General features: G+C 38.5%; 1 protein-coding gene across 1 annotated transcript in view; it reads right to left on the bottom strand.

Annotated features, from left to right (window-relative positions):
- Positions 1-410: 410 nt before the first annotated feature.
- SMC6 (structural maintenance of chromosomes 6) overlaps positions 411-22,989 on the bottom strand; it is a 75,050-nt gene continuing 52,471 nt past the window's right edge. Inside the window, exons 21-27 of the mRNA XM_019970670.2 lie at positions 16,841-16,978; positions 15,690-15,835; positions 15,307-15,432; positions 8,166-8,271; positions 6,455-6,607; positions 3,006-3,103; positions 411-2,171 (exon numbers count right to left, since the gene is read on the bottom strand). Coding sequence (XP_019826229.1) covers positions 2,057-2,171; positions 3,006-3,103; positions 6,455-6,607; positions 8,166-8,271; positions 15,307-15,432; positions 15,690-15,835; positions 16,841-16,978 — 882 coding nt within the window. The 3' untranslated portion in view covers positions 411-2,056. The remainder of the gene's footprint in view (positions 2,172-3,005; positions 3,104-6,454; positions 6,608-8,165; positions 8,272-15,306; positions 15,433-15,689; positions 15,836-16,840; positions 16,979-22,989) is intronic.

The following is a 22,989-nucleotide window of genomic DNA, read 5'->3' as shown; positions in this document are numbered from 1 at the left end:
TCGGTTCAGTCATAGGTGCCCTGATGATAAATCAGGAGTGGAAGAGTCATCTGTATGAGGCATTCAAGTCAGTATTCACAAAGAGGCTTGATTTTGTCAATTACAGTATCTTCCCCAATTCACAGAAACATGACTTTGAATATATATAAAGTCTTAATTTTAGAAGTTACACATATTTTAAAGAAGCAATTTCTTTTTATTCTAATTAATATTATCATTAATTAGAATATTAATTGAAAATATAAAATATTTTCACTTATGATAGTTGAAACCAAAACTCTGTAAGGCCAAAGCAATGAAAAATCTTCAGCTCAACAAGAGATGCCTGGATACCTGAGGAGTTTTCCCATTTTGTATTAAGAACCATAACGTTAAAAAATGACCACAAAAACTCAGACACTGAAGCTGTGTAGATGATAAAAGTTTATGCATTTGGTATATTCTACTTTTTTTTTTATTTGAAAAAGCACATGTATGTTAAAATAGTTTTGATACAAATGAATTATAAATGTAACTTTAAAAAAATCAGACTTTGTCTTGGAAGTGGGGGATGTTTAAAACATTCAGCATGTTTCCTCTTTCTGCAAATTCTTAGATTACAAAAGCACAGTTTTGGACTTCTCATTTACCAATTGATCTCTGCTTAGGACTACATTCGACTCCCTCCCCTCACCCAAAACAAAATCCAATTTTTCTCAGTAACTACAGAAGTGTCGCTGCTTTTAAAATACTGCCTTGTTCTTAAAATACTTCCTTTTAACTTCATAAATATTTACTGCTAGCAATAGAGGGAATTCTTGTTGGATATGCACGTCTTTTTAAAAAGGTTAGCAGTAATCCTAGTATCAAACGTAAGAATACAAACAGGCGTTCTACTCATGTTTTCTTTAAAAAAAAAAAAAAAGCGTTCATAAACACAATTGCTTACAACAGGCTGTTATTTTATCATTCTAAGCAGCACACTTCTTAACAACTCTAAATCAGGATGTGTCTCACAACTGACACCCGCTCCACCCCACCCCGCCCCCAGCAGCCAGTCCTTTGACTTTTGGTCGCTTCTCTGCTCCAGGGGGAGCTGCCTGCGGCTGTTTCCCCAGCCCTTCTTCTCAGCATGGTCTGCAGAGTCCCTCTGACCTGCATCCTCTCAGCAAAGCCAGAGCTCAAGAGACTTTGGACTGCAAACCAAGGGACTCTAAAGAGAGCAAGCACACTGCAAGTCAGGGGGCACAAGTGGGTTGTAACCCGGTTCCGACACAGATTGGACACTTAGCTGAGTAGCTGATGGTCAAGGACTAAGGGAAAGGCACTGTGTCAGAGTTGGCAGTGCTTTAGTGCTCTGAGAAAGTGCCTTAATAGCATATTAAATGTGATGAAACACAGTAATTAAAACTATAGTCCAGATCTGTAATCGTAGCTCCAGGATTAACAATGACCTATGCGGAGGCCTGGCGTGCTGCGATTCATGGGGTCGCAAAGAGTCGGACACGACTGAGCGACTGAACTGAACTGAACTGATGCAGTGGTTGTGACCAAGGTTTCTATGGTCCTGTGTAGGTCCTTCCTCGTTAATAAGCACAAAACAGACAATAAATCTACTGGAAGCTGGTCCCTGCCCACAGCCCTACCCCCTGCCATGAGAATAATGTAATATCCTGGAAAAGCAAAACTAAATATAATCAGATGCTCAAATGTTTATTTTAATTCTTACAAAATACTATAGAAATGAACCCAAACTTAACAGATATGTACATGTACATATGTACAAAATTTGAAACTTCTGAAAAAGAATCTATAAAAGTAGATGGTTAAAATAATAAACAAAAAGATTTAAAACCAGTACTATGAAATTGGGTTTTCTCAAAGTAAGATAACTGTTAATTTTAAATCGCTGGTTGTGGCTGGTCTTATTTACATGTTTTGTGATACATAATGTCAGATACATAAAGGAGCTTCTTTTACTTTAGAATACCTTGTTTCATTTTACTTTAAATAGTCCTGGATGCTTTTCCCCTTTACATGTCTTTCAACATGAGGACATGGCGTATTAAGTCACAAATCAACTCCGGTCGTCGTCGTCTTCTTGAGATACAGGTCGGAAAGGCAATGTAGTTTGTCCTCTTTCAGGATCAGACATTCGAAGAATTCTAATCAGTTTACTTGATGGAAGTGAACTAAAAGAAGCAAAATTAATTACTCCAATTTCCAAGTAAACTTTTTCATATTAAAAAAAATTCTAATACTACCTCATGAAAATATAAGTCAAATGGCTGCTAATGGGGGAGGGGATATAAGTCTGATATCTGAAATTCTAGGAGAAATATAATTTACAAGAAGGAAATAAATTTTCATTTTCAAAAATTAACTTCCTGATTAATGGCATGAGTTTTCACTTTGGAGGAAAAAGAAAATGAAGGAGATTTATATAACATCTAACTCTCTTACTCTTCTTATCTAGCCAGGAAGGAGTCACCTGAATATTCCCTGTCATAAACTTAAACCCCCAAATGATCAAGTGACCATTTTAGAGAAAGAATATCAACTTTAAGTGACACAGAGCCTGACACCATGCAGGTACCTAATAAATGCTGATTGATAGCAAAGTAGTATTCTTTATTTAGAAAGACTTGTAAGTCACCAGAATAAGATTCAAGATGAGGGAGACTATGAATTATTTCTTTCGTCTAACTAAGTTACTAAAATTACTTTATATTAGTTGGTTCCTGATTACCACAGAAGAGCAGATTCAAGACAGAAATACTAAAAAGTAAATATTCACATTCAAATAAAACCTCCTCTATTATGGAAGGAAGCTAACACAAACAGTATTTTAAATATCTAATACGGAAAAACTACCTTCAATCTCTGGAATAAGTTTAGGGGTTTGTTTTTATTGATCACTTATGCATTTGCATTAAAAAATTAAGAATATAAAGGATTTCTTACTTCCTTTTATATACTTGACATATATATACATATACGTATTCATAGAAGAAATTTTAAGTTACCTCATGCTTTGAGGGGTAAGCAGGATAAACTGTCTGAAGCGCTGGGAATCTGCCATCTTGAGTATCATGTCCATTGCAATCCTCCGGTTAACCATATCCTGGAGAACAGACACAGAAGTTAGAGCTGCTGCTGTGTCAATTATGTTCTTGGGGAAGCAGCCTTGGATTTTACACACCCTTGGATTTTTATCCAAGGATCATCCATTATCTACAATGTCAAGCAACTCTTACATACTGTGAAACCCAGTATCTAAATTATTAGGGAAAATAACTTTCAGGAATTTCTATAGTCTAAGTATTTTTAAGTATAGCTCCTTGCCTCCCATACAGTTAACAATTAAAATAATCAGAAAATAGTCAAAATTAGCTGTTGCAAAGTGAATCTAATTTCAACAGTAATAGTTAGGAGAATGGTATCAAAAGTGACCAGATTCAAACTTATTAAATCTCTTAAATCTTCCCTCAATGATTAAGGTGTTTTAAAAACTCTGTTCTTATCACCTTCTACAATTTGTACAATAGTAATAAGTTCGAATTTATAGACTAACTTCTCAACTGAATCATTAAAATAAGTTAATCAGCACATCAGTGTATAGGGAAAAAATGCCTGTTTATATACAATAGGTTGTGAAACTAAATGAATTAAACTTTGTATTTACATCTTCTGAGTTAAATAATAAAAAATGATAAAAATGGAAGTATCTCTCCCCTTCCATGAAAACTCCGCAAATATGAAAACACAAGCAAATGAAACCACACGTGGCCATACAGTATGGTGGTCTAGAACCTGGACTATGGAGGGCAGACAACGGCCCAGCATCCTGGCTATACTGCTCAGTGGCTCTTTTTCTAGAAATTCTTCCATTGGCAGATCTGTAGTCTAACTTAAGGTGCAAAAGTAACCAGGGCTTGCCCAAACTGAATACTGTCCTTTCAAAACAATGCCTGGAGGGAAGTCTATCGTTTAATAACAAAGCTGCCAATGCACCAAGAAATATTTATTCATTTCGTTTAGACTGGTTCTCCAAACTTGGGTACATTTTTCTGAATAATTTCAACAAGGCAAAATGTCATTCCGATTAAAAACCTCTAAGTCTCTGAACGAGAAAGAAATATTCAGAATTAAATATGAAAAATAATATGCGTGGTAAGACTGCATAATGGCATTTTGGCAAAAATACTGTATGGAAAGAGCAATCGTCATCTATGATTTGTGAATCAGCTTTGAATCCAAATCTCAAAGGAATTTCTTAATCTTCAGGAATGAGAGCACAGGAAAAAACCCACTGAAGTGGTCTGCAAATATGAATTCTGATTTGCAAATAAGCATTTTCTAAAATCCTAATTATGTACTAGGCATTAAGAGGTAGAAATATGATTAAGACATGGTTGATAACTTAAAAAATAATTCGGTGAGTGATTCAGACATGAAAATAGGAGAATGCAACAAAATGAAAGCTAAATAAATATAATACATAATAATAAAATGTGTATAATATATTGAATATTATATAGTAGTAGTGTTCAGTTCTGTCTCTTCTTTTTTTGGTGATCCCATGGACTATAGTCCACTAGGCTCTTTTGCCCATGGAATTTTCCAGGCAAGAATACTGTAGTGGAGTGCCATTTCTTACTCCAGGGGATGCTCCCAACCCATAGATCAAACCTCTGTTGCTAGCGTCTCCTGCACTGCCAGGCAGATTCTCTACCACTAGCACCACGTGGGTGAACATTATATACTATAAAATATAAAAATATACAATTGCATGAGTTGATATAAAGTGGTGCTGAGGAAACTGAGAAGTCCCTAATCCTGTCTGCAGGGTGGCGGTATGGAGCTACATAAAGGTGACATCCAAACCAAGTCTTGAAAGATGAGTCAGAGTGTGACATACAAGGAAGAAGGGCACAGTGTTTGGAAAATCACAAACAGCTTAGTCCAGCTGAAAAAGTAGATGGATACAGTACCATAAAGGGTCTCAAAGTCACCCTACAGAATTAAACCAAAGACTTTTAAACAAGGGAGTGACCACAATTAGATTTATTTTAGAAACAGAAACCTGGCAAGATGGTGAGGAGAAAGTGAGAAGGAACAGGATTAAAGTCTGGAAGTCTGGACAAGGAACAAAACAATGAGCAAGAGCTGAGGACAGAAGAGGTGACAGAGGCAGCAGAGGCTAGGGAGAAATCATAGAAGAGGAGACAGAGGTCAGACTTAATGTGTAACAAGGAAAGAAGAATCACAGATAAATCACTGGTGTTGCAGTCAGGTGTTGGGTTGGTAATGGCAATTTGTGAATAATCAAAGAAAGGAACTCAAGAAAAGAAAAGCTTTGAGTGGAAAACCAATTCAGTCTCAGACATGCTGAGTTTGGGATGTAGGTTGTTCACTAGATGAGGTCTCACAGGGGGCAAGAGAGATGTTAGACGAGATGCTTAGATTTGGTAGGAATCCAGTGTAGGAGAATCCTGTGGACAGAGGAGCCTGGAGGGCTGCTGTCCATAGGGTTGCACAGAGTCGACTGAAGCGACTTAGCAGCAACAGTAGCAAATGTAGGTACCAGACTGTGGACTGTGTGTGTGTGTGACAGGTGGGGGAGTAGGCAGAACATGATATCCAGGGAAACTCACACCACTGTAAAAAACAAAGAAGACCTTAAACATTTAAGGGCACGTGAGCTGGAGTGGTGGGGACAGACTGGCACGTTGAGAACAAAGAGGAGTGTGGAAACCCGTAAGAAGACACAGCTCAAGAGATGGAGGCTCAGTCTGTGGTACAAATACTTCAAAGAATTAACGTTCATTTATGATCCTTGCTAAACAAGTTTCGCTGCAGTACTGCAGTCCAAACTCAGATTGCAGTGGGTTTAGTGAATGAAGGATGAACAGCTGAAGTGAGAGGCTTACGATGTGCCTGAACCACAGTGAGGCAGACCTCACTGGAGCCTCACTCTAACCCTGTGAGGGAGGAAAGGCTAGGGATCTTATTTTATAGATGAAGAAACTGAGGCCTGAAGAGGACAGATACTGAGTCCACAGTCACCTGGGTAACTGGTGACAGAGGCAGGCCTCAATGTTAAGTTTTTTAACTTCAAAGTCCAATGTTCTTGCTCCTCACATTACAGAGGTTGTTCTTTTGAAAAGTGTGGCTGAACAGGAAAGGAGACAACAGTGGTGTGAAGGTCACAGCAAGGGTGGTGAACTGCTTATCATAATAAACGAGGGAAAAGAGCACAAGTCCAGGATGGGGCCAGGCAGTGTGGTGTGTTAGTAAGGGAAGGAACAGGGATTCTTTAGCTCTTCCCTACCAGTCATCACAGACAGAACTGACAGAGCAGGATCTTTTCTGTTGAGAAGAACTAACAAACGAATAGTTTCCTTTCAAAATACACATTTCAAACCACCACCAAAAAAAGAGAAAAACTCGAGAATTTAAAAGTTAACACTACCATGTAGACATCAAACTCATCCAGGCATCTGAAAGGAGATTCAGCAATGGACCACAGAGAAAGAATGAAGCAAACCGTGGAAAACGAACGTTCACCGCCAGATAAGGCCCGCATGTCATTGAAAGCGGCTTTGTTTCCTTCTCCAGGCTGAACCTTGAAGGAGGTAACAAAAGACAAAATGCAGAAAAAAGTCAGATTAACTTCTTTACAGAAGTGGTTGGCTACCATTTTAAAAAGGATGAATTTATAGTAAAAATGAAGATAAGCAACAAAATCAGTCAGTGACTTGGAAATGACATCTATTCCATTTAAAATATTTTAAGTAAAAATATAAGCTGTATAACAGCGGCTTCTGTTTTACTGTGAGAAATCTAATTGAAAACATTTTCTCCCCTTAACCAGGTCTAACATACCAAAATTGTAAAAGCTTAATAAGAGTACTAATATTAGGGAAATGAAAACCGTTATTGCCTCCACCTAGTTTCATTGAGATAAAACTAACATTTAACATTGCATAACTTTGAGGTATAGGACATGACACAAACATATACATTGCAAAATGATTATCACCACAATAAGGTGAACATGTCCATTAACTCACACGGTTGCCTTTTTTTTTTTTTCTTTCAGCGGTGAGAATTTTTGAGATCTACTGTTTGAGCAACTTTCAAATATACATACAGTATAAGTACTGGCATAAAAATAGACAAATAGACCAATGTAATAGAATTTGAGAGCCCTGAAATAAACCCACGCAAATACAGAAAACTAATATTTGATAAAGAAGCCAAGAATATACAATTCAAGAACATACAATTCAGTTCCACTGGTCTGTATGTCTATTTTGGTTACTGTTTTGGTTACTACATATTTGCAACACAGCCTGAAATCAGGAAATGTGATGCTTTCAGACTGTTCTTTCTTCTCCGGATTGCTTTAACTACTGTCTTATCTGGTTCCATTCAAGTTTTATGACTGTTTTTTTCTCTTTGTGAACACTGCCTTTGGAATTTAGATAGGGATCGCACTGAATCTATAGACAGCTTTGGATGGTAGAGACATTTTAACAATATCAACTCTTCTGATTCACGTATAAAGGTTATCTTTCCATTTATTTGTGTCTCTGCCAATTTCTTTCGTCAGTGTCTTATACTTTTCACTGTATAGAGCTTTCACTTCTTTGGTTAATTTATTCCTAGGTATTTTATTGTTTTTGATGCTACTGTTAACCAGATTGTCGTTTCTTTTTGTCAAATATTTCTAAGTGCCAAGAAATAGTTGTTTTTACTTTTGTTACTTGATTTCTAGTGACATCTAGTGGTTAAACTGCTTTTGAAAATAATTACAGATTTTCTATAATCTCCCACAAAATTTAACACGCTGTATGAATTTTAAAAAGGAGCCAGTGGAGTGAGAAAAGATGGTAAACATTTACCACTGAAAACAAAAGTCCTTAATTATCACCATAAGAAAATAATCTGGTTGTCCGCAGGGGGGAAGGGAAAGAGCTACAACAGCAGCTTTAGTCAGTAGAATTAATTTAATTTTCAACACTTTGGTAAAAACTATCTTTAACTTAAAAATAAGTTCTTTTGTTTCCTATGACAACAGATCAACTTATCATCAAAAGAAATGAAGCCCCCCGCCCAGAAAAAGAAATGAAGCAGGTTATCCTCCTAATGACTAACATGGAAAGAGTTAAGATACTTACTGATATAGTAAGAGTTTCATTCTTGTGGTCAAAATTCATTTTTCCACAATACGCCCGCTGAGATAGTAAGTTGTCAAAGTACAATTTACATCGTAAAGTCAAACACCTTAAAAAAAGACATTGGGCACATTAAAAAGTTTACAAAGTTTTAGAGAACTGTAGATTCAGCATGAGCTTTAAACCAGCATGTAAGACCAGATGAAAATACGCCAGGGTGTTAACACTGTGCCCGTTTAAATAGGTAAAATTTTAGGTGATTTTGTCCTTGTCTTTATATTTATGTCTCCATATTTTTATCAATTCATTTTATAATAAACAAAACATCTATAAGATGAATAAAAATGTCCCATATAGAATAAAATCCATTGTATTACAGGCAGTCCATATGAATGTATCAATCAACTAATTTATACAAAATATCACCCTAACACAGAAGACATAAATCATGCCCTTGAGAGGATTAAACTTTAGCAGTGTTAAGATAGTGGTAAATGGCCTATTCATTAGCTTGTCTCCTCCTAACTTTATAGTAGCAAAAATGGCGAGGGCAATCTCTCAGTCATGTATCTGCAGTACCTTACACACTGCCTCACACAATACAAACTCCATTTATTTATCAGATGGCATCCTGCTGTCAGGGAGACCTTTCCCTTCTTCCTCATTTATTTATTTACATTCTTTTTATAAGGATGCAGTCAGATTGCTATTTTATTCACTGGGTTATCATTCATTTGTTGTTGCTAAGTTGTGTCCAACTTTTTGTGACCACGTGGACTGTAGCCTGCCAGGCTCCTCTGTTCATGGGACTTTCCAGGCAAGAATACTGGAGTGGGTTGCCATTTCTTTCTCTGGGGGATCTTCCTAACCCAGGGATCGAACTTGAGTCTCCTGCACTGGCAGGTGGATTCTTTACCATACAGCCACCAAGGAACCCCACCATCTATTACTGTTCTTGTTTATTGTGGTCCTCAAATTGTCCCACAGTTTGCCAGTGGGAGCCTCTTTCAAGATGCCTATGTCCTTTCATCATGACTCTACATTTTGGGGAGCACTTCCTTACATTTCTGGCATCTATACCTTCCCTGCTCAGCTCCATATTATTAACCACTTCTCCATGGAGCCTTGATTCCTTTTGGTGGGGAGTGTTAATTAGAAAATAAAATCTGGGTGATAGGCAACTGGCTATTTTTCCTAAAGTCTTTGTTCCTAAAGAACTTAAGACTCCTTTCTTTAGAAAAACTGTATTTTATTCTTTTCCCTCCCAATTCCCTTCCTAGTTTCAGTTCAGTCGCTCAGTTGTGTCCGACTCTTTGCAACTTCATGAACCGCAGCACGCCAGGCCTCCCTGTCCATCACCAACTCCCGGATTTCACTGAGACTCATGTCCATCGAGACAGTGATGCCATCCAGCCATCTCATCCTCTGTCATCCCCTTCTCCTCCTGCCCCCAATCCCTCCCAGCATCAGAGTCTTTTCCAATGAGTCAACTCTTCGCATGAGGTGGCCAAGGTACTGGAGTTTCAGCTTCGGCATCATTCCCTCCAAAGAAATCCCAGGGCTGATCTCCTTCAGAATGGACTGGTTGGATCTCCTTGCAGTCCAAGGGACTCTCAACAGTCTTCTCCAACACTACAGTTCAAAAGCATCAATTCTTTGGCGCTCAGCCTTCTTCACAGTCCAACTCTCACATCCATACATGACCACAGGAAAAACCATAGCCTTGACTAGACGGACCTTTGCTGGCAAAGTAATGTCTCTGCTTTTGAATATGCTATCTAGGTTAGTCATAACTTTCCTTCCAAGGAGTAAGCGTCTTTTAATTTCATGGCTGCAGTCACCATCTGCAGTGATTTTGGAGCCCCCAAAAAATAAAGTCTGACACTGTTTCCCCATCTATTTGCCATGAAGTGATGGGACCGGATGCCATGATCTTTGTTTTCTGAATGTTGAGCTTTAAGCCAACTTTTTCACTCTCCACTTTCACTTTCATCAAGAGGCTTTTGAGTTCCTCTTCACTTTATGCCATAAGGGTGGTGTCATCTGCATATGTGAGGTTATTGATATTTCTCCTGGCAATCTTAATTCCAGCTTGTGCTTCTTCCACTTCGTTTCTCATGATGTACTCTGCATATAAGTTAAATAAGCAGGGTGACAGTATATAGCCTTGACGTACTCCTTTTCCTATTTGGAACCAGTCTGTTGTTCCATGTCCAGTTCTAACTGTTGCTTCCTGACCTGCATACAGATTTCTCAAGAGGCAGGTCAGGTGGTCTGGTATTCCCATCTCTTTCAAAATTTTCCACAGTTTATTGTGATCCACACAGTCAAAGGCTTTGGCATAGTCAATAAAGCAGAAATAGATGTTTTTCTGGAACTCTCTTGCTTTTTCCATGATCCAGCAGATGTTGGCAATTTGATCTCTAGTTCTTCTGCCTTTTCTAAATCCAGCTTGAACATCAGGAAGTTCACGGTTCACATATTGCTGAAGCCTGGCTTGGAGAATTTTGAGCATTACTTTACTCGCGTGTGAGATGAGTGCAATTGTGCAGTAGTTTGAGCATTCTTTGGCATAGTCTTTCTTTGGGACTGGAATGAAACTGACCTTTTCCAGTCCTGTAGCCACTGCTGAATTTTCCAAACTTGCTGGCATATTGAGTGCAGCACTTTCACAGCATTATCTTTCAGGATTTGAAATAGCTCCACTGGAATTCCATCACCTCCACTAGCTTTGTTCGTAGTGATGCTTTCTAAGGCCCACTTGACTTCACATTCCAGGATGTCTGGCTCTAGGTCAGTGATCACACCATCGTGATTACCTGGGAATGAAGATCTTTTTTGTACAGTTCTTCTGTGTATTCTTGCCACCTCTTAATATCTTCTGCTTCTGTTAGATCCATACCATTTCTGTCCTTTATCGAGCCCATCTTTGCATGAAATGTTCCCTTGGTATCTCTAATTTTCTTGAAGAGATCTCTAGTCTTTCCCATTCTGTTGTTTTCCTCTATTTCTTTGCACTGATCACTGAGGAAGGCTTTCTTATCTCTTCTTGCTATTCTTTGGAACTCTGCACTCAGATGCTTATATCTTTCCTTTTCTCCTTTGCTTTTCGCTTCTCTTCTTTTCACAGCTATCTGTAAGGCCTCCCCAGACAGCCATTTTGCTTTTTTGCATTTCTTTTCCATGGGGATGGTCTTGATCCCTGTCTCCTGTACAATGTCACGAATCTCATTCCATAGTTCATCAGGCACTCTATCTATCAGATCTAGGCCCTTAAATCTATTTCTCACTTCCACTGTATAATCATAAGGTATTTGATTTAGGTCATACCTGAATGGTCTAGTGGTTTTCCCTACTTTCTTCAATTTCAGTCTGAATTTGGTAATAAGGAGTTCATGATCTGAGCCACAGTCAGCTCCCGGTCTGGTTTTTGTTGACTATATAGAGCTTCTCCATCTTTGGCTGCAAAGAATATAATCAGTCTGATTTTGGTGTTGACCATCTGGTGATGTCCACGTATAGAGTCTTCTCTTGTGTTGTTGGAAGAGGGTGTTTGCTATGACCAGTGCATTTTCTTGGCAAAACTCTATTAGTCTTTGCCCTGCTTCATTCCGTATTCCAAGGCCAAATTTGCTTGTTACTCCAGGTGTTTCTTGACTTCCTACTTTTACATTCCAGTCCCCTATAATGAAAAGGACATCTTTTTTGGGTGTTAGTTCTAAAAGGTCTTATAGGTCTTCATAGAACCGTTCAACTTCAGCTTCTTCAGCATTACTGGTTGGGGCACAGACTTGGATTACTGCGATATTGAATGGTTTGCCTTGGAAACGAACAGAGATCATTCTGTCGTTTTTGAGATTGCATCCAAGTACTGTATTTTGGACTCTTGTGTTGACCATGATGGCTAGTCCATTTCTTCTGAGGGATTCCTGACCGCAGTAGTAGATATAATGGTCATCTGAGTTAAATTCACCCATTCCAGTCCATTTTAGTTTGGTGATTCCTAGAATGTCTACATTCACTCTTGCCATCTCTTGTTTGACCACTTCCAATTTGCCTTGATTCATGGACCTGACATTCCAGGTTCCTATGCTATATTGCTCTTTACAGCATCAGACCTTGCTTCTATCACCAGTCACATCCACAGCCCTTCCTAAACTGCATTACATTTCCACATTTGAAAATACTGATAGTTTCAGTTTTTCCTTTGTTGCCACAATAACTATTGCTAGCTGGTATTCAGAATTTTCTGTTAACTTTCCTTCTGAAATACTGATATGCATTTTTCAACTGTGTCCACTTATGGGATATCTAAAACACTGTCCTCATGAAAGTGACAAGGTTCTCCAGTGTAAAGAGATAAACAATTTAAAAAATTTAACCATCTCTATTGTCCTCTCAAGATTAGGTAAACAATGTAAAACTTGTCAGGGGTGAAGAAACATATCAAGATAATAAATTATAAGATCAATACTTTAACAGAAAATACTTTAGTGATGCCACAAATTACTTTCACATTAAGAGTAAAAGGCCATGAGATTAAAAGATGCTTGCTTCTTGGAAAAAAGGCTATGACAAACTTAGACAGCATATCAAAAAGCAGAGACATCACTTTGCCGACAAAAGTCCGTATAGTCAAAGCTATGGTTTTCCAGCAGTCATGGATGGATGTGAGAGTTGGACTATGAAGGCTGAGCGCCAAAGAACTAATGCTTTTGAACTGTGGTGTTAGAGAAGACTCTTGAGAGTCTCATTGACAGCAAGGAGATCAAACCAATCAATCCTAAAGGAAATCAGTCCTGAATATTCATTGGAAGCACTGAGGCTGAAGTTGAAGCTCCAATACTTTGGGCACCTGATGTGAAGAACTCATTCATTAGAAAAGACAGACCCTGATGCTGGGAACGATTGAAGGTGGGAGGAGAAGGGGACAACAGAGGATGAGAGGGCTGGATGGCATCACCGACTGGATGGACATGAGTTTGAGCAAGCTCTGGAAGATGGTGATGGACAGTGAAGTCTGGTATGCTGCAGTCCATGGGGTTGCAAAGAGTTCGACATGATAGTGACTGAACAATAACAAGAGTAAAAGGGCAGTGAAAACCCAGGTGGCACCCAGAAGCCCCGTTTAGGAATCTGGGGGGGCCCAGGCCCTCCGGTTCAACAAGCAGAGTGTGGGGAAGAGAGAGCTGCACTGAGAGAGCTCTAGAGAACCACAGAGGGGCTGGGAGATCCCCAGGTTAAGTAACCTTATCAGTGGCAGTGTGGGAATACTGCCCGAGGCTGGCAAGAGAAACACCCCAAAGCAGCAGAAACAACCCCTGAGGTCACTCAGAGCCAGGAACAGTTCACATTCCCACAGGTATGAGTGGAGTAAACTCACAGTGCATCAACAGAGGACTCAGAAAAGCACAGCTTCACTGGTAATAAAAAAATTTGTCCTTGACCGAAGACTGCTCTGGTCCTACCTAACAAGACTTAAAAGCTGCCTCAAAAGAATAAAAATAAGAAAGTCTTTAAGTTCTAATAACATGCATATAAAACTGAAACACACATTTCAAAAACTAACCACCTATTGTTTAGTTAAGGAATATGGCCAAACAAGCAAAGCCTATTTCCCATTATGGCTTTATTTGAATTTCCCCTCACTGCAGATGGTGACTGCAGCCATGAAATAAAAGACGCTTACTCCTTGGAAGGAACGTCATGACCAGCCTAGACAGCATATTCAAAAGCAGAGACGTTACTTTGCCAAAAAAGGTCCGTCTAGTCAAGGCTACGGTTTTTCCAGTGGTCATGTATGGATGTGAGAGTTAGATGATAAAGAAAGCTGAGTGCCGAAGAATTGATGCTTTTGAACTGTGGTGTTGGAGAAGACTCTTGAGAGTCCCTTGGACTGCAAGGAGATCCAACCAGTCCATCCTAAAGCAGATCAGTCCTGGGTGATCTGATCTTCATTGGAAGGACTGATGTTGGAAGCTGAAACTTCAATACTTTGGCCACCTGATGCGAAGAACTGACTCATCTGAAAAGACCCTGATGCTGGGAAAGACTGAGGGCAGGAGGAGAAGGGGATGACAGAGGATGAGATGATTGGATGGCATCACCGACTCAATGGACAAGAGTTTGGGTAAACTCTGGGAGTTGGTGATGGACAGGGAGGCCTGGCATGCTGTGGTTCATGGTGTCGCAGAGAGTCAGACACAACTGAGCGACTGAACTGAACTGATAGTAGGGAAACTTAAAATTTATAAAAATTAAAAAAATTCTAGTCTTAAGACCATAGTTCTTGGTATGGGGATGCACGCTCAGTTGCTTCCTACTCTTCACAACCCCATGGACTGCAGCCCACCAGCATCCCAAGTCCATGGAATTTTCCAGGCAAGAGTACAGGACTGGGTTGCTACTTCCTTCTCCAATAGTTCTTGGTATAAACAGAGTTAAAAAACATGCTACTGAGGGGATGCCATAGGAAAAATAGCTTAGGTGGAAACACTAGGGCTGCCTAGGATTCAAGTATATCAAGAGCCAAGCCTACCTATCAACTGTCCTCTGGTTTATTTCTGTTGCTTGTGATTTTAGTTGATTGATCCCTGACAATCTGCACATTTCTGGGTATACTAATGAGATCCAGTGTCTCTGACCCTGTACTCATTTATTCAAACAATATACATCACATTTCTACTACATTTCAGGCACCACAGTAGGCACTGGGGATATATCTATGAACAAAACAGAGATTCTGTACCCAAGGAGCTACATGGTTCTAGATTAGGGCGATCAACTGAGAACCTGCCTCAACAGGGCCCATAAAAAGCCCATAAAAAATTATCTCTCATTAGAACATGCATTGTCTAAGACTGAAATAGTCTGTTTCAGAGCCAAGAAGCTTCCAAATGACCCATTTAAGCAGAGACTGAAAGCCATCTATAAGTTATCCAGTAAGGTACATCTAATGGAGTTTAAGTTTAAAAAGCTCATTTATAAAAGTCCCTTGAAATCTAGAATTCTCATTAAATTATAGGGTCCTAAGCACTACTACATCTTTTCTAATTCAATCATGAAAGTTCTCATTTTATTGTTTACAGGGAGAATTGAAAACAAAGAATGCATAGTGTGTGGTAATATTTTTTAATGCACTTACCTTCTAAATTGTTGATATGTTTTATATCTATGGATCATTATTTCTTCCAGTAATTTAATAAACCTTTTTAAAGTCTTTACTTTGCTATCCAAATCAAGATAGCTTTCTCTTGCCTCTTGATATTGCCTATTTTATGAAAAAAAAAATATTAAGCAAATAAATGTCATTCAATGAAACATAAAATCTCAAATACACTTAATAAGTTCTATAATAATTCCAAAGAAAAAAGTTATTTATTGTTAATATTACATGTATGAAAGACTAGTTAAGCTGTAACCATGTGCCATAGAAACACTTTACCCAAACTTAAGGTTTTATATAAATATCTTTTGTCTTACTAATATATATGGATAATATGGTAAAGTAGAAAAGCAAGCACTTACTTCATTATTTCCTCTCGATCTCCATAACTAGCATGTTCTGCCTGTATCTTCTGTCTTAATCTATTAATTTCTTTGTCTAGAATTGAGGCAGATTTTTTCACTTCTATCCGCTCTGGACAGATTTGTCTTGCTTGTGACATTTTCTCCTAAGATAACAGACATTTAACTTTAAAACGTCTTTGATAACAACAATTCACTGTACTATTTGTACCAAAATATGCAAAGTAAAATTCTGAACTTATATTTAAGAAATGTATTTTAATTACACTTAATATCAATGTTATTTTTCTAAGCTTTATACTGAGAATACAGTTCAGAGTCATCATAAATTTTCAAAAGAAAATTGCATTAGTGTACACAACTTTAACAATTTAGAGGAGCTCCATAACCTTCTAGTAAAACAAATTTCAAGTAGATGTTATGAAGGTCTGGCACCCCAGATGCTGAGGTCAGACATAGCTTTCTGTGACTTTTAAGAGGGATTCTAAATACCAAATGGTACTGAAAACATAAAGACCCTTCTGTTTGTAAAATATTAAAAACCCAAAGCACTTGCACACATAGCATTTCCATTCATGACATTCGTATATTAAGTCAAACAAATCAGACAATGGGTTTCAGAGTTGAAACCATTTTCCTAAGACATGTAAAAACAAAGCTGGAATCCACTTCTTTTAGGTTAAACCATGGTTGCCTTCAACTTACTTTCCTCTAAAAATAGGGCTTCCGCTTTCCACTGTCAACCAGGGTTATTAGTAAGGAGGAGCTGGACTGTAGCCCAACTCACTCCTGAGTTAACTCAGAGGCAGGGAGTATTTTTCTGACATAAAGCTGCTATGCACTTGCCAAGTTAGGCATGTAAGGAACTATTTCAGAGCAGGGAGTGCCATTTTCCAAATCACCTGGAGGCACAATAAGGGGCTATGGCAGTCCTGCCTAAAGTACTCTTCGTGTTGGTCTATGAAGTCCCCACATTTTGAGAGTCCCTAAGTCTTTCCCTCTGTTGATTCAATGAAACAGCTATTACTCCAAAGAAAACAGATATCCATCAGACAACTTGTCTCTGTTTGGAAATATGACATTAAGGAAAACGCACTTTAATAATCATGACTAAGGTTGTAAATAAAAGGTTTTAAAAAATCATGGATAACCTCTAGCTCTTTTTCTTTCATATCTAGTTCTCGTTTCTTTTTATTTAAAGTATCCAAGTGTTCTTTCTGCTTGTCTTCATAATGCCGTTTCCCTCGCTTTTGGTTATCCACTTCAGAATCAGCAAGGTTTAATTCATCCTGTTTAAATAAAACCAAAATAATCTATAAGGAAAAGATTGCTTTAAAAAATTATCAGCTTAGGTATAAACTGACAAGTAATAAAGTGGACAGGATTATGCTGCTTGAAGAGGCCAGTGTTAAGAGTTCATATCCTTCTGTGACCATTGGAAAAATGCATCACTCAACTATTCTTATTACTCAAAACATAGCTCTAACCACAATAAAGATGCCAATGCTGAAGACACATGAGAAAGGTTAAAAAAACTAATTCATGAAATGTAAATGGAAACAAAGCAGTATTTCTAAATGTTAAATGTATTACTTCGTATATGTGATTCTGTGGTGTTCATGTATAATTAAATTAATAGACTGAATGTCAAGTACACATTTTGATTATTTTGCCTGATAATGTTATACATGAATGATGCCCAAAACACATTTTCTTCTATTATTGGAATTCTCCCTTGTTATAGGAATCTGTCTTCTATTAAGAGTATATACAACATATAAATTTCTTTAAAGGAGGTAGAGACTGGTGAAAAGATTTTACTGGCATTTAGAGATGATATATGTACAAAGCCATAAATTATGGCAGCTTTCTTAAATACTGATATATAGACTGCCTTCTTTATCATCAATTTGGATGTTTTAAAAAAACATAGATTTCCAAACCCCACCTCTGGAGATTTTATTTTAGTAGGCTGAGAATCCCTACATCTCAATTTTTAAAATGGCTCTTGATTTCAGTTCAGTTCAGTTCAGTCGCTCAGTCGTGTCCGACTCTTTGTGACCTCATGAATCGCAACACGCCAGGCCTCCCTGTCCATCACCAACTCCCGGAGTTCACTCAGACTCACGTCCATCAAGTCAGTGATGCCATCCAGCCATCTCATCCTCTGTTGTCCCCTTCTCCTCTTGCCCCCAATCCCTCCCAGCATCAGAGTCTTTTCCAATGAGTCAACTCTTCGCATGAGGTGGCCAAAGTACTGGAGTTTCAGCTTCAGCATCATTCCTTCCAAAGAACACCCAGGACTGATCTCCTTTAGAATGGACTGACTGGATCTCCTTGCAGTTCAAGGGACTCTCAAGAGTCTTCTCCAACACCACAGCTCAAAAGCATCAATTCTTTGGCGCTCAGCCTTCTTCACAGTCCAACTCTCACATCCATACATGACCACCCGAGAAACCATAGCCTTGACTAGACGGACCTTTATTGGCAAAGTAATGTCTCTGCTTTTCAGTATGCTATCTCGGTTGGTCATAACTTTCATTCCAAGGAGTAAGCGTCTTTTAATTTCGTGGCTGCAGTCACCATCTGCAGTGATTCTGGAGCCCCAAAAAATAAAGTCTGACACTGTTTCTACTGTTTCCCCATCTATTTGCCATGAAGTGATGGGACCGGATGCCATGATCTTTGTTTTCTGAATGTTGAGCTTTAAGCCAACTTTTTCACTCTCCACTTTCACTTTCATCAAAAGGCTTTTTTGCTCTTGATTTAAGAACCACCAAATTAAATTTTGCTGAGTTTGTCTATTTTTTGAGCCTAGTCTAGTATTCTTGCCTAGAGAATTCCATGGACAGAGGAACCTGGTTGGGCTATATATACTCCATGGGGTCACAAAGAGTCGGACACAACTGAGCCACTAACACTGGACATATATACTATGATGATGATGTTTACCTTCAGGAATCATAGTTATAAAGAAAAAGAAACAAACACAAACCAAAACAACAGCATCAAGGAAGACAGAAGATTTACGGATATCCCGAAAAGAAAAAGAACACGTGATGTATCTAAAAATTCCCAGTTATTTACACCTCATATAAAAGAGCAGAAACAGGCTACTTCCTGACCTAAGAATACAATTTTCTGCAAGTTATTCACACTGCTAAAAATAACTACCACCCAAGGTAGACACTTAATGATATAAAGTTTTTATAACACAGGTCTATTAAAAATAAAAACATTATTATATGGAGGATAAAGATAAGCTGCTCCTTTATTTTGAAGAAAATAAAAGAAAATGGGTACAATTTTTGTAGTAGGAGATACTACAGCTGGAAATTGGAATGGCTTATGAAACAGAACGGTTGCCAACACTAAATTTTCTAATTATTTTTTGTAGAAACTTTCAAAATACGTCCATGTTTGCTTTAGGGGATCAAATCAGCTTTATGGAGCCAAAGGGGTCAGTTATATTAGGATGGATCGTGTTGGTTAATTTTCTCTGAGTAACTTTAGAAAGGGAAAAACTTGACTTATAAAACAGAATGCAAAGAATTTAAGGTTCTTTCTATTACTGTGGCTTTTTTTTTAACTTTACAATATTACATTGGTTTTGCCATATATCAACATGAATCCGACACAGGTATATACGCGTTCCCCATCCTGAACCCTCCTCCCTCCCCGTACCATCCCTCTGGGTCGTCCCAGTGCACTAGCTCCAAGCATCCAGTATCGTGCGGCAAGCCTGGACTGGCAACTTGTTTCATATATATTATAGTCCTCAAATATTTAATAAAATTACATCCTGGGTACCAATAAATGTAAAACTTTAAAAAAGGAACCAAGAGAATATTTCCTTTCATTTCATTTTGGTGATGGTAAAACAGAGACCTAAAGATATTAAATTCACTTAAGTGACACTTACCCTGTTTTGGGGTGAGGGCTAGGATGGGTTAGATCTAGAACTAAATTCTGATATAGCCCTATGTCTGTAGAGCTTCTAACCTTTAAGAAAGATCAGCCTTTAAAAAAAAAGTAGGCTGAGATGCTAGAAGGGACAGAATCATTGAAAAATTTTATTCTCTTTGACGTCTAAATAACAAATTTTAGTTAGCTGACAACATTGGATAAATAACTATAGTATGTATTATAGCCACTTGCTTCCTATAATTACATCAATTATGAAGTTTTAGAAAGCTATAAATCATCAGATCTTGAAATTTTCAAAAGCAGTCAGTCTCAATAGAAATAAACACTCATTGTCTCTATCAGAAACAGAGAACCTCTCCTACTCTAATAATGCAGACCATGATTCTTAATGCAGATCCTGCTCCCTGTACAAAAAATTCAATATGTAACTAAAGCATTAAGCTTGCAGTATAAATAAAAAAACAAAACAAAACAAAAAAACCACCGCACACGGCCACAGCCCACACGACGACCGCCAGGTAGCTCCCTCCCGACGGCCGCAGCAGCAGTGATCATAGCGCGCCACGCCGTGCGCCACCCCGGCCCCTCGGGGGATGGCGGAGTTTGGAGAGTGAAAAGGTTGGCTTAAAGCTCAACACTGAGAAAACTAAGGTCATGGCATCTGGTCCCATCACTTCATGGGAAGTAGATGGGGAAACAGTGGAAGCAGTGTCAGACTTTATTTTTTTGGGCTCCAAAATCACTGTAGATGGTGATTGCAGCCATGAAATTAAAAGACACTTACTCCTGGGAAGGAAAGTTATGACCAACATAGATAGCATATTGAAAAGCAGAGACATTACTTTGTCAACAAAGGTCCGTCTAGTCAAGGCTATGGTTTTTCCAGTGGTCATGTACGGATGTGAGAGTTGGACTATGAAGAAAGCTGAGTGCCGAAGAACTGATGCCTTTGAACTGTGGTGTTGCAGAAGACCCTTGGACTGCAAGGAGATCCAATCAGTCCATTCTAAAGGAGATCAGTCCTGGGTGTTCTCCGGAAGGAATGATGCTGAAGCTGAAACTCCAGTACTTTGGCCACCTCATGCGAAAAGTTGACTCATTGGAAAAGACTCTGATGCTGGGAGGGATTGGGGGCAGGAGGAGAAGGGGACAACAGAGGATGAGATGGCTGGATGGCATCACCGACTCGATGGACATGAGTTTGAGTGAACTCCGGGAGTTGGTGATGGACAGGGAGGCCTGGCGTGCTGCGATTCATGGGGTCGCAGAGTCAGACATGACTGAGCGACTGAACTGACAGATCAAAATAAACTGTTTAAAGTGAGAAAAATACCCCCTATGCCAAGATTTCAATGACTACATACTTGAACAGCATGTTCTACCTCTTGCCACTCCTCTGACACAAAATGAACAAATGTCCTAACAGAAAACAGATTCTATCTAGAAGCTGCTAATACGTCATGACAGCTTCTGAGGAATTAACTCCTTTGTTAGCCAACTCTTCTTGGTCCTGTTATTGATGGCTAGTAGGATGCGACACTATAAAGAAAAACCCTCTTGGCTACTAGACGACTGTGTGCAGGTTTACTGAAGGGTTCACTTATTGGCAACCAAGGCAAAGAGCTAAGATCAATAATTCTTACTGCATTCTGCATGTATATTTTGCTACTGAACTTATCTCTGGACTTCCAATTCTAGGAGTTGCTTTAGCCTACAGGTCCCTAACGGAGAAGGCAATGGCACCCCACTCCAGTACTCTTGCTTGGAAAATCCCACGGACAGAGGAGTCTGTTAGGCTGCAATCCATGGGGTTGCTAAGAGTTGGACACGACTGAGCGACTTCACTTTCACTTTTCACTTTCATGCATTGGAGAAGGAAATGGCAGCCCACTCCAGTGTTCTTGCCTGGAGAATCCCAGGGACGGGGGAGCCTGGTGGGCTGCCATCTATGGGGTCGCACAGAGTCGGACACGACTGAAGTGACTTAGCATAGCACAGGTCCCTAAAAGAACAGAACACAGCTTAACTTATCTGGGATAATACAGTGCTTCCCAGGTGGCGCAGTGGTAAAGAATCTGCCTGCCAGAATAGGAGACATGGGTTTGATCCCTGGGTGGGGATGATCCCCTAGAGAAGGAAATGGCAACCCACTCCAGTAATCTTGCCTGGAAAATTCTTTGGACAGAGGAGCCTGGCGGGCTACAGTTCATGGGATAATTCGGGTGCTAATTATTTCTTTTTCTATATTACTTTAGCATAAATTATCATTTTGATTTTAATCAATCCTTCATCATTTAAAATTTTCTTTGATCTCATCTTTGTTTTAATTTCACTTCTCTAATCCCTGAATTTTGAATTTGGTCTCTCCCATTCTTGACAATTTTCATACTTATTTTATTTCCTCTTATTCTATTTTCTTTTAAAAATTAATTCTGTCTTCTTTATTTATCTTGGACTTTTTGATTCAAATTTCCTGTAGTAACTACTTTTTATTTGTCTTTTTCAATAGTATCCTTAGTATGTTTTCCTTTCTCACAACATTAAAATTTTTTAAAATTCTTAGCTCAAGTAGAAAAATACAAAACCAACATGTATTACCAAGGTAGCCAGAAATCACAACTCTATGGAAAGCAATAATATAGAGGTCACCACAAATAGGGAAAAATTGTTTCTATTCAGCTTCTCCTCTAACTCTCTTTAATAAATTACATTTTCTGTCAGTGGAGACAATTATAGTAAAGTACATATGTGTGCAAGTTCTTTTAAACTTTTAAAATATTTAAATACATTTTGAGTCAAAGAAGTACTTTTCCTGCAAAAAAGGGGTTATATCATCAACATACCTCTTCCCTCTTAAGACATACTACTGATTCTTCTGTGTCTTATAAATAAAATCTTAAGTTTTGAGAATAATTGAGCTGTTCAATTAGAATGATAATAAGCTGCTGATAATAAACTTTATTTCCCTAATTTGGTTTCAAAAAGCATGTGTCTTCAAACAAAAAAAGCCAATTGAATTCTGGCTGGAATATAATGCAGATATGTTAGTAAGTAGGTATTTCAAGCTGGCTTTTATATCAACTAATCTTAGAGTTCAAAGATTAAACTCTTTGACAGAGATAAAATTGCCAACATTTGTTGGATCATAGAAAAAGCAAGACAGTTCCAGAAAAACATCTAATTCTACATCTACTTCTGCTTTAATGACTATGCCAAAGCCTTTGACTGTGTGGATCACAATAAACTATGGGAAATTCTTTAAGAGATGGGAATACCAGACCATCTGACCTGCCTCCTGAGAAATCTGTATGCAGGTCAAGAAGCAACAGTTAGAACTGGACATGGAACAACAGACTGGTTCCAATAGGAAAAG

Source organism: Bos indicus, chromosome 11, assembly GCF_029378745.1.
Source record: "Bos indicus isolate NIAB-ARS_2022 breed Sahiwal x Tharparkar chromosome 11, NIAB-ARS_B.indTharparkar_mat_pri_1.0, whole genome shotgun sequence".
NCBI lineage: Eukaryota > Metazoa > Chordata > Mammalia > Artiodactyla > Bovidae > Bos > Bos indicus.
Note: the sequence above shows the minus strand (reverse complement) of the source record. Positions and strands in the feature narration are given on the sequence as shown.